The sequence below is a fragment of the Canis aureus genome, chromosome 6 (genome assembly GCF_053574225.1).
Source record: "Canis aureus isolate CA01 chromosome 6, VMU_Caureus_v.1.0, whole genome shotgun sequence".
Taxonomy (NCBI): domain Eukaryota; kingdom Metazoa; phylum Chordata; class Mammalia; order Carnivora; family Canidae; genus Canis; species Canis aureus.
In genome coordinates this window covers 976,929-989,067 of record NC_135616.1, presented here as the reverse complement: position 1 = coordinate 989,067, position 12,139 = coordinate 976,929, and the positions used below count along the sequence as shown (strand labels likewise).

The 12,139-nt window shown below is 57.7% G+C and overlaps 1 protein-coding gene across 7 annotated transcripts in view; it reads right to left on the bottom strand.

Annotated features, from left to right (window-relative positions):
- CTIF (cap binding complex dependent translation initiation factor) overlaps positions 1 to 12,139 on the bottom strand; it is a 282,695-nt gene that overhangs the window by 209,175 nt on the left and 61,381 nt on the right. For all 7 annotated transcript variants that reach the window (XM_077899773.1, XM_077899775.1, XM_077899779.1 and 4 more), the window contains exon 2: positions 1,994 to 2,200. In XM_077899773.1, coding sequence (XP_077755899.1) covers positions 1,994 to 2,173 — 180 coding nt within the window. In that variant the 5' untranslated portion in view covers positions 2,174 to 2,200. The remainder of the gene's footprint in view (positions 1 to 1,993; positions 2,201 to 12,139) is intronic.

The following is a 12,139-nucleotide window of genomic DNA, read 5'->3' as shown; positions in this document are numbered from 1 at the left end:
TGCACAACTACCCTCCCCATCTCTAACCCATTTCCTTAACCCCTACTTTTTTTTTAAGATTTATTTATTTATGATAGACATAGAGAGAGAGAGAGAGAGAGAGAGAGAGAGAGAGGCAGAGACACAGGAGGAGGGAGAAGCAGGATCCATGCCGGGAGCCCGATGTGGGACCCGATCCCGGGACTCCAGGATCGTGCCCTGGACCAAAGGCAGACGCTAAATCGCTGAGCCACCCAGGGATCCCTTAACCCCTACTTCTTGATAATCACCTCTCTAGTCAGGGTCCCCATGAGCACCCATAGCTCGGTCAGGTCATTCTCAGTCTTCCTCTTCCATGACCCAGCCACCGCCGTTGACACGCCAACCGGCCTCCCATCTCCTTGAACAAACCCTGGTCTCTTGCTGGTTCCTCCTCCCACCCCTGCTTCCTCAGTGCTGCTAGACCCCCGGGGCTCAGCGCCAGCGCATCTTATCAATGTGACCCCCTTTGCTCCCTTTCTCATCCCGCTTTTGCTCTGCACTGTGGCCGCCTTGCTGCCCCTGGAATACTCGTCCAGCTGGGCGCTTGCCCAGGATATGTGCACAGCTCACCCCTCACCTACTTCGATGGCATCTTCCCCGATACCCTACTTAAAACTGCAAACCCCTCCTGACCCTCCTTATTCCCTATTTCATTGTCATAATTCAATATTTTCCGCAGCAATTCTCACACACCCCTACAATGTACATCCCACGAGGGCAAAGCTTTATGTGTCTTTTGCTCACTCCCAGGTTCCCAGCCCTAGAATGGTGTCAGGCACAGGGTAGGTGCTCAACACACACTTGTAGAGCAAATAATGGATACATTATAAGCTTATGCTGATCATGATTTAGAACTTCAAGGACACAAAAGAAAGCATCACATATGTCTCTACTTTTCTCTTGAGGCCAATTTTCCTCCTCCTTGACCACCATAGCCTCCAAATGTCCCACGTTGACCCCTGGTCCTGTGTTCCAGGTTTACTCTGGCTTTCTAAATGGTGGGAGGGTCTTCTGCCCACCGAGACAGGGAGCCAGCTGGGTCTTTTCTCAAAGCAGGGTACCCAGAGGGCTCCCCCTCTATGTGTCGGAGGAGACCCGGCTTGAGGTAGGACCACAAGTAAAGAGGTAAACACCCAAGACCCAGATCCTGACCAGGAGAAGGAACGCGTCCCGGGTCTCGTGCAGGAAACACCCTGCTTCTCTGCAGCTCTGGGGCTTGTAGGACCTTTGACCTTCCAACATTCCCAAGGCAGCGGGCTCATCCCCATTCGCAGGGTAAGAAAACCGAGGCTCAGAGAAGTTGAGGGGCTTGCCTGAAGTCACACAGACAGCAAGAAGCAAATCTGGAGCCTACCCTTGAACCAGCATCTCCCAAGGATTTACGGTGTTAAGGGAAGATGCAGGCAATGACACCACTACCCTGAATGGCTCACACTCTACTCTCAAGAACTTGAGATTTCCAAATCTTGGCCCACAGTCAGCCAAGTCCACGTGCCACCCAAGGTCAGGGCTGCCACACTAGCCCAGGAGCAGATGACATGGACCCGCTGTGCTGGTCAGAATGTCCTTGGGTTCCTAACCGGGGAGGTGTCCAGAGCCCCCCAGAGCTGCCAACACGGCCTGTAACTGAAATCAGAGAAAGTGTTCCCATGTGAGAGCCTCTTGTGACATGCCTTTTGAATAGGCAACCATCTCCAGATCTCAGCCAGAGCACAAGCATGTGGAGGCCAGGGAGAGTGCTTTGCACACAGCAGGCTCTCCATGAATGTGCGCCAAGGAATTGTGAGTCTGAGAGGGCCAGCAGCTGTGGGGGTGGGATGGAAGTCGGAGCAGAGGGCCTTCCCGCCCGAGGCCACTCAAGCCTCAGCAATCAAGGGCCAGGCCACGAGAAGCTCGCCAGGTTTGGGGCCCCCAGTTCCCTGCACATGAGTCCCCGAGGCCCCGCACCCGGCCAGGCCCTGCGGGTGCTCACCTGGGAGATGTGGGACTGCGTCTGCTCGCTCTCGCCGTCTCCCTCCGTCTTGTCAGCCAGCAGCCCCTGCACCTGGTACTCCAGCACATAGCTGTCGATGAAGCGCTCCAGCTCCTCGATCTCCTGGGAGCGGCTGTTCCCAGCCTCAGACGAGGCCGACGCGGCAGATGAGTTCTCCATCCCTCCAGCTCAGGGGCGGCGTGGGGGCTGCAGAGACAGAATGGCGGGCGGTGAGAGGCGGGGGATGGGGGGCCTGCACGGCACCCCACTGCAGGACCACTCCCTGCTCCCAGAACCTTCTCTCCTCCGTCCTGGCATCTTGGCCTCCCACCACCCCCTGAGCAGTCAGGGTGGAGCCAGCTTGCCTTGTGTGAACAATGTACTGCAATTCCCCCTGAGTGTGGAGGGAAACTGAGGCCCAGCAAGGGCAGGTCACTTGCCTAACTGGCCGACGCAGTAGCATGTGAGACATGGGGCATTAGTCCATACCTGGACCCCACCACCCGGGATGGGGCAGGAGACAGACCCTGCCTACCAGCCAAGCCACACACCCTGGCCTGGAGTTGGCCAAACCTACCACAAAGCAGAATGAAACAGGCCACAAGTGCTGATGTCTCTGAGCCAAACATTGGGACGTACAAGGGTCCCCCAGACACAAACCCTCTACAGGGCCTGGGGCCTGCAAGAAAATATCTCCTCCTAGAGAGATGCTTTTTCTTGGGACACCACGTGATCCCCTACATTAGGTGAGGCCTATGGGCCTTAACTGTGTAAACCCACCTTGGCAGCCTTGTTAGGATGCAACTCACCAGGACACACTACGCTCAGTCTGTGAGGATGACGAGGCGGGTTTTTAATGAATGGACATGGTGGGCCTGCTGGTGGTGTGGAGAGCAGGGGCCAGCCGTGGACACTGTCTGGCCACCCTCCACAGGGGCACGACTCTCTCACTAGCCCTCGGGCCCTCTCCCTGTGGTGGCCGGGCATTCCAGGGATAGCTGTTGACGTCCACCCACAGAACTGAACTCCCTCCCGGACCAGGCAGGGTCAGTCCAGCCGCGGCAGGAGCCCAGGCCTGCAAGGACACCCCCACTGCTCACTCCTGTCCCCCAAAGCTCCCATCTGACTCCACCTAGAAGTGGGAGGAACTGCAATCTTTCTCACCTCTAGGTCCCTTCCCACAGGCTCTACGCCAGACAGGAAGGGGTCTTAAGGCTTATCTGGTGTCCCTTTCATTGTCTGAAAATTGGTATTTTCTGTGGGGGAGTGTATTCAGCTGGAGGAAGCACAGCCTGCATGTGGTTTCATCATCGCAACTGGTAGAGTCGTCTCCTACCAAACTACCACCGGGAGACATGCAAGGAAGACCCGAGTAGCGCACAGGACTCTGGGACCACAGGGATTGCGTGCATCTAGAAAGCGACTTTGATTATAAAGGCAAGGTCTTTGTACATTTAAAGGAACATTTGAATTTCAGTACCTTGGATTACTGAGAACTTTTATTGGAACATAGTCATTCGCCAACTATCAAGGGTTTGTTGAGTTTTCAACTAGAACGGATCCAAAACAGGGCAAGGAATGGCCCACCGGGTTCCAGAAACGCTGCTGAGACCATGAGTGTGGACTCCCCCAGACCATCACCGGACTTTTCAAAGGTTGGTACTGGTGATGGGGAGGAACTGCCCGGGTGGACACACACATTTCTCAACTGATTTTCTGGCTCAGTGTTTGCATTTTGGAGGCTGCATAGGGCCCAGCCTCCACTGGACCGCAGGCTAGCTACAGAGGGACCGTGCAGGGCTCGCTCTGGGTTCCTGAGCTCAGCAGCCTTGGGGCTCAGAGGTTTGTCCACCTGATCCAGAGGGAGGAGTGAAAGTTTCAGGCCTGGGTGCCCTCATCAGAGGCCAGGTGTGGAGGCTAGGGAGGCAGTGGGTCCACAGGGAGTCAGCCCAGATTGGGAGAAGCATGCCTCGTGGTGTGGGGCCATAGTTGGAGGTGAAGGTGGGGATGTCCTGCGCCCCTTCCTCCACCTGCCATCCAAGGCCTAGCGTGGACTTACATCCTTCCTGCCACCCATGTCCACCTTACCCCTCCTGCTCCAAAGGTTGCCCGTGACCCCCTTTCCTACTCTATCCTTTGTCCTGGACACATGCCATGTGTGTAGGCAAAACCCTAAGAGGGTTCTGGGTCTACACCTTCTCCCAGTTACAAATCAAACATTAATTGAGGTACTCCTGGAGAGGGATTTTGCAAATATAATTAAATTCCCAATCAGCAGACCTTAAGATAGTGAGACTACCCAGGAAGGACTCATCCAATCACATGAGCCCTTGAAATCTGGGCTTGAGGGTAGAGACAGAGACTCAAAGCACAAGAAAGAGTCAACACACTGTTGCTGGCTTGAAGAGGAAGGAGCATGTGCGAAGAAAGCAGGCAGTGTCCATGAATTGAGAGCAATCCCTGGTCGATGTCCAGCAAGGAGAAGGGCACCCCAGTCCTACAACCATAAGCAAGCAATTTCTGCCAACAACCAATGAGCTTGGGAGCAGACTTTGCCCCCCAGTCTCCAAATGAGAACTCAGCCTGGCTGACACTTTAGTTTGTGTCAGGATTTATAGAGCTGGACTTTGGACCTTTAGAACTGTAATAAGCTGGTCCTGTTTTAAGCAGCTAAGTTTACAGTCCTTTGTTACAAGGTGGTAGAAAACTAACGTGAGGCTCTTTCTGCTTCTGCTTTTGCTCACACTGTGCCCCTTACCCAGAGGCACCTTCCCCTTCCCTCTGCCTACAAAATCTACAAGCCCCTACACTCACAGAATATACTAGAACAGTGCCTCAGAGGCTATCTGGCGACTAGCCCACTCCCTTGCTTTCAGAGTGGGCCAGCGGCTAAGGATCCAGCCAGCCTTGGCCCGTGGGCACGAATACTGCAACTTGTAATAACAGGAATGGTCAATGTGCCCTGAGCCCATATCATATGCCAGGAACTCTTCCCAGCCCCTGATCTGCCTTCTCCCACTTACCCCTCACAGTAACTCCAGGAGACTGGTATAATTGTACTGGTTAGAAGTGAAGACTGAGGTTCAGAGAGGTTAGGTAAGTTGTTCTAGCTTGCACAGCAGAGCTCCAGGTGTGCCCACACCCCGCCGCCTCTTCATCCCACCTCCTAGCAGCCTGCCCGGGCTCTCAGGACATTTCCTACTTCTTGTTCTCTGTAACCTTTCAAAGCCCAGTGGGTTCTTCAAGTGCTGTGTGTGCTTCTTACTCCCAACCGGGCTGCAGGCTGCAGGTTGCAGAGGGCTGGGCCCTGTGCCTAGCTCACCGCCCAGCCCTGGGCAGATGGCCGGCCTCAGGGGGGGTGGGATGATAAGGCTGATGTCCAGAAAGGGCTGAAAAGGAGCTGCCTTTTCAGGAAAAGTCAGTGTCTGAGGCCATGCCCATTATTCCTCGAAGACTTCAGATCTTATCGAGGGCCTCCTGGCACACTTTACAGGTATAGGCAGAGGACAGGGCTTTGCAGGAACCAGGCAGGAGTGTTTCCAGGAGGATCAACTGCCTGGCTCTGCCTGCGGCCGCAGCAACCCTAACCTGCTCTGCCGGACTCTCCAGGCTCTTGCCAGCCCCTCACCGGGCCACACCGCAGCCCCGTGAGGGATCCTGAGGGCAGTGATCACTGCAGATGGGGACAGGCGCTGAGACCCATTCCCAGACTGCCCACGTTTGGTGCCCAGAGGGAAACAGAGGACTCCCACACCGGTCACTGGTCTTGGATGCCTCATGCGTCCTCTCACCATCTCGGGGCCTCTCCTGCTCCATCAGTGTCACACGACAAGCCTGACAGCACGTCAGCCCAGCTGCCCCAAGCGCATTCCGCCCAGGGCTCCCCTGACGCACGCTAGCAGATGCCAGCACCTGGCACCTGTGCCCTGGTGGTACGAGGAGCCAGTGGCTCCTGGGGGGGGGCAGCCCTTGACAAACACTCCCTCCTCAGTCTCTCAGATGCCAACGGAGGTGTGTTCTTCATGTTCCCTCAGCAGGTCGCAGCGGACTGAGCCCAGCTGCCCATGGTGGGGACCAGATCCATAACGCCCCTCATCCGGCCCTCCCTCATGCCTATGTCACTCTCCCCAGGGAAGCCCGTCCTTGGGGCACATCCAGGAACTCCGCTTTCTGAGAGAGAACCAGGCTGACATATCACCTGGACTCATTGGTTACATTCCAGAATGAGTCCCAACCGAGGCACTTTGCCTCTTCAGCAGAAACAAGGGAGGAGGGAGCTGTGGGGCGGGGGGTGGGGGGTGCTGTCCACCTCATCCATCTCCTCAGCTATCAGGCTGGAAGACCAGTCAGGCACTCACACCCCATTTTTAAGAATTGTGATAAAATATAACTATATATAAACTATGTAACATAATATACATGACTTAAGTGCACAGTTCAGCAGCCTTAAGTGTTTCTACCACATTGTGCAAGCATCATCACTGTATTTCCAGAACTTTCCAGCATCCCAAACAGAAGCCCTGCGCCCACCCAACAGCTCCCATTCTCCTCATCTCAGCCCGTGGCGGCCACTGCTCTCCCTTCTTGGCTCTATTCTGGGAACCTCACGTAAGTGGAATCCAACAACATTGGTTCTTTTGTGACCAGTCTCTTTCGCTCAGGATAACGTTTTCATGATTCATTCATGGTGTGGCATGTGTCCGAATCTCACGTCATACGTTGTGTTACAGTAACATATTGTGCACAGAGACCCCGTATTATTCATCCATCATCCATCCGTGGATATCGGCTTGTTTCTGCCTCTGGCTACAGTGACCAGAGCTGCCGTGAGTACAGGTGTGCACTATCTGGGTCCCTGTTTTCAGTTCTTTGGGGTGCATATCTTCAAGCTCTGCCCTGTTTTTAAGGTAGAAAGAATGAAGAGGCATGGGGTGAACTCTCAGGCCCGAGGAAGGCCAGGGAAACGCAGGGATGCTTTCTCAAGGGCTGGTTGCACTCCCTCCTGCCTGGGTTGGGGAGGGGGTCTCCTCTTCGCACGCACACAACTGGGCTGCTGGCTAAGCTGAGAGGCAGGAGAGGAGTGACGATCCCCCTCCCCCGCCTCCGCCAGCGATGGTGATGGGGAGGGGAGGGACAAGCGGGAGAGGAAAGGAGAGGGTGGCTTGGCCCGGAAGAGAGGCTTCCAGGGGCAGCCATCCAGAGTGCAGGACCTGCCAGGCCCCACAGCCCGCCTGCCCCCCTCCCAACCCCACCCCACTGCCAGGTGACTACGACTGCAGGACAACCAACTGGCAAAGCTCAGGAGCAGGGGAAGCGCTGAGGCTGTGGTTTGCTGGAAAGGGCAGGCGGCCCAGGGCCTTGAGGCAGGAGGGACGGGCCTGGTGAGCACAGCCGGAGGAGGGGTGCAGAGGGGCTGAGCCTGCGGAAGGACTTCAGGTGGGGGGTTGGGGGGGCGCCTTGGCCTGCACTGCCCAGAGGGGACTCTGGCCCATCTACAGCTGTCTGGTCGAAGGGATCACATCCCAGTCCCGGGGGCCCAGGGCACCCCCACCCCCGCTGCGGCTTTACAGGCTCGCCTCAGGAGCCGGAAACAAAACCTCTTGTGTTCTCTGGTGAACAGGCTCCCCTCTCCAGGCCCACGCCCTACCAAGCGACTCTTCCCGGCCCAGGGCAGCACGGCTCCCTTAGGAGACCCTCGCTCCAGGGGCTTCGGCCCACAGGGGCTCTCTGAAGTGTCTGTCCCCCGGCCCTCGGCCCTTGGCCCCGCCTGCCTGTGCAGCTGTGACAGCTCACGGTTGCTCTGGCCGGTGGCTAGAGACCTGGAAGAAAGCAGCAGGCTGACATCACCGGGCACCCCGTGCGCCCAGAGACGAGAGGCTGGACCCGTCCCAGCCAGCTCAGCACGACTTTGTGCTCGCCCAGTGACAAACGGCATTAGCAGCTGTAAATTTAGCCAATCCCTTTAAGAACAGCCAGGCATTAGAGGCATTACGTCCTCCTGCAGTGCCCGGGGCGACTCAGTGACCTGCAAACCAGATGAGATGCTTCGCCCCCACTGCCACCAGCCCTTCTCTAGGGAATCCATTATCCCAGGCCCCAAAAGGAGGCCGCATGGCACCCCTCATCCCTCACCGGACCCTTCTTCCTCAGGCCTCTCGGTATGCAACTCACCCTGGGTCCCAAAAAAGGTCTCGATTTCTGTTTTCCTGATTTGTTTCTGCTTTCCTGATGTGGCGTTTGGGGGCTTGGGGCTGCTCTGGGATGCCAGGCCAGCTGCAGGGCAACTGTGCAGCACTGGAGGGGGCGTGCTTTGGGCTCCGGGGCTCAGAGGCACTGGGGCTGGTGGACCTGTCCCCTGTCCCAGGAGTACTGCACCTCTGCAGGTAGAGGGAGGCACGTCTGGGTTGTGGGTGGGCAGCAGGGCTCACCTCCTTTTGAAGGCACCCACCACTGTGTGTACCCCGCTCTTCCCACAGCCCTGTGCCCCTCAGCCTCCCTCCCTCAGGAAAGCCCTCCTGCGGTGGGTTCCTGGTGACACAAAGCCCATCCCTTCTCCCCTTCTGGGCGCCCCTCAGAGTTGGTGACAGACAGCTTCACCCAGAGCCCACAAGGAGAGCCATCCCCTCCCTGGGCTGTCTGTTGTGCTGTCCCCAGGACCAAGCCATGGGAACCCCCCTTGCGATGCCTGTGGCCAGCCCACCCCTCGGGGTCCGGCCCACGCTCCACCTCCTTCCTGTAGAAACAAGACCCCAGACAAAACGATTTCCCCTGGCCACCTGCAGTCCTCAGGCTCAGCCGCCCCACAAGTCTGGGCAGTGCTGGCCTTGGGGACTCTGGGCCACACCGATGTGTTTGCCAAGGAAACACAAAGGGACATGGGGACATCTCGGCACACAGGAGCCTAAGGTCCCCAACCACCGGGAACGGGAGAGTTCAGATACCCTCAGAGCTGAAGGCGACCTCAGAAATCAACAAGGACGCCTGGGGTCCTCTAGTTGTCCCACAGCCCCCGCCCCAGAGTAACCCAGGGAGGGCATTAGCTAGCACCCTGGTTTGCAAACCGCAGGTCTCAGCTGTTTGCTGGGCTGCAGAGTAAACTCAGTGTAAAATAAACTCATGACTTCAGCATTGAAAAATAGACAACTAAATTGCAACTATCAGTGAGTGACACGCATTGTCAGCGCAACAGTGGTTCTATGGAACTGGCGCCTCACCTACTTGTGGAACAAGTGTTTCTTCTGGGGGCGTGGCCAAGAGATGAAGTAAAGAGGCCAGGTTCCTGCGGGCCAGCCTGTTTACACACATTCGGTTTCAGAAGATCGAAGGTGGGGTCTGGGATTCTGCATTTCTTTCTTTTTTAATTAAAGATTTTATTTATTTGACAGAGAGAGAGAGAGAGAGAGAGAGAGAGAGAGAGAATGCACTCCAGCGGGGAGAGGCAGAGGCAAGGGGGAGAAGCAGATGCCCCAAAGAGCAGGGAGCCGGATGAGGGGCTGGACCCCAGGGCCCTGGGATCACAATCTGAGCCCAAGGCAGATGCTTCGCCCCCCAGGCGCCCCAGGATTCTGCATTTCTAACTAGCTCCCAGCTGTTTTTTTCAGCTCTGAGGGGCTCGCTTTGAGTAGCCAAGATCTAAAGAGCTGCTCACATCCCTTCCCTTCTTAATCAGAGATCTCTCACCCTGGTCTGGAAATCCTCCATCTCGACCCCCAGGCCTGCAGGTCAGCTCCCTGAACGGGGGTGGAGCTTCTTTTATGGCCTACTTGGGGCGAGGCGGGAGCCCCCCCACAGGCTCAACTGGTACTTATTGGTGGACACTGCGGCCCCAGCTCCGCCCTAGGCTCCAGCCAGGTGCACAGCAGCACCTACTCGGAGCTAGCAATACAGAGCTGCGGCCCCGACATGTCCCACTGATCGGAGCAGGCCTAAGGGGCTCCGAAACCGAAGCTTCATGACCTGGACGGTCCTTAGAGAACGAGATGGTACCAGCCCCTTCCCTGTGCAGATGAGGACACTGGAGCCCAGGGAAAGGGGACGACTTGCTAGAAGCCACTCAGTCACCAATGGAAAGAGCCGGGCCTGCGACGTAGGTCCCCAGACTCCCTGCCGCTCAACAGCAACTGTCATGCCTGGAGACACCTGCTGAACTGACAGTCACCTCCCCTTGTTCCTCCGGTGACTCCCATGTCTCTGGAGCTCAAGCCTGCTTGGGTTACAATCATCATGTCAGGCAGCAATCACAGGACAGTCCTAGATACCAGGGAACCCCCACGTCACTGCTCTGGGCCCCCATGCTGGCAGCCCCGTGGGTCTATCAGAGCTCGCATGGAGACGACAAACGGGGCTCAGGCCTCACCAGCCTCCCTCGAGGGCTGCCTCCAGGAGCAGCTGAGGAGCTGGACCAGATTTCAGGGCGAGGAGACGGGTCACAGGGGCCCAGAGAGGCAAGCGAGATGCTGTGAATCCTTCTTGCCTAAGCACACCGCCATGGCCCGCCCCAAGGAGGGCCTGAGAAGAAAGGCCGGGGGAGAGAGTGAGCACACCTGGTAGGGGGTGGACACCCACTGCCATCCACCCAGGGGACCCGATTAGACCCAGTCTCCAACCTGGGACTTTGCTCGGAGGAATGCCACCAGCTCTATGGAGGCCACCGTGCTGGCAGGTGGGCTGGGCCAATGGGCAGGATGACAGCCAGGGTAGGCTCTGGGGGGGAGGGGTCATCCCCCCCCTGCTCATCCCTGTGTCCAGGTCGGCTAGGTCCTGGGCCCCTGAGATCCCCAGCCGCCTGGGCTCCCAGCACTGACCCCCACCTCCTCCCTCGGCACCTACCTCCACCTCTTCCCTCGGCACCTACCCCTTCACCCTCCACACCCACCCCCACCTGCTCCCGAGACTCACCCCTACATGTTCCCTTGGCGCCCAGCACAGGCTGCCTCCCAACACCCCTCACCGTCCCCTGTGCTGTTACAACTCTTGTCCTGCTCTTAAGTATTTATGGGCTTTTATCTCACGTGGGCAAGACTGCAGGATCCTTGAGGCCCACTCCAGCCTATGTCCGTCACGCCCCGAGCCCAGGACGGCACCTGGTCTGTGGCTTCTCCACCCCCACTCTGGTGCCCCCAGCGCACACCTTCCCTAAGAGTGGGCCTCCTTAGCTCTGCCTCCCGCCGATGCTGGCCCAGGCTCCCCCGCGGCCCCTTCTGGCCCTTAGAAGGTTAAAGTCAAGGGTGCTGGGGTGGCCCTGTCCACCACCCCCCCCCCCCACACACACACCAGCCACCAAGGTTGCCTGGTCCCAGGAGCGGACTCCAACCTCTTCTTACTCCATTCAAGGGCCTCCTTAGGCATTTCACTCCAAACAGCAGGGGCCAGGGGCCAAGGAGGCGGCCACCTGACTCCAGTACATCCCCGCTGGGCATCAGGGGGCTTCCACATTTTCCCCGAGCTCAAGACAGGGTGACATAATGGTTATGGGCTTCAACACTGGTCAAATGGCCTCCTAGCTCTGGGACCTTGGGCTGCCACTTCCTCATCGTTGGAGGATGCTGAAGATGAGCGTATCGTCTCATAAAGTGTGGTGAGGATGAAGTGAGGACTCACGGGAAGGTGTTCAACCCAGCCAGGTACCCAGCAAGCCCTCAAGGGCCGTGTGTGATTATCAGTTGACATCCCAGGTGCCCCGGCGGTGCCCTCTGCGGTCTTCTGCAGTCCCCCTGGGCCCCCCGCCCTTCCCAGCGGAACCTTCTCCCGGGGCCTGGCTGCAGACACACGTCCCCAGGAAGCCCTCCTTGGCCAGTCTGGCTATCAGTGGTCCTGCTGCTTCTGAACTCCCGTTCCCCACACACCCCAGCACTCCCGAATGTCTCCCCACCCTGAACGGCCTGCGTCTCGCACGGACCTCCGTGTGGCCCTCCCTCGTACTCCCGTCCCGGGGCTGCCCTCAGCCCTGCCGACCCGCACAGCCTCCCGGGGACCCATTCTCTGTCCCCCACAGGCCCCCCACCCTCCGGCCTCCCAAACCTTCTCGGTTGATGGACAAGGAATGAAAGCGAACTCAGAGCGTGCCAGGAAGGGATAGCATCCGTCCTGCTCTAACCCAGCAACACCCTGTGCAAGTGCTGGGGTTGGGGCAGGAAGCTCCTCCGA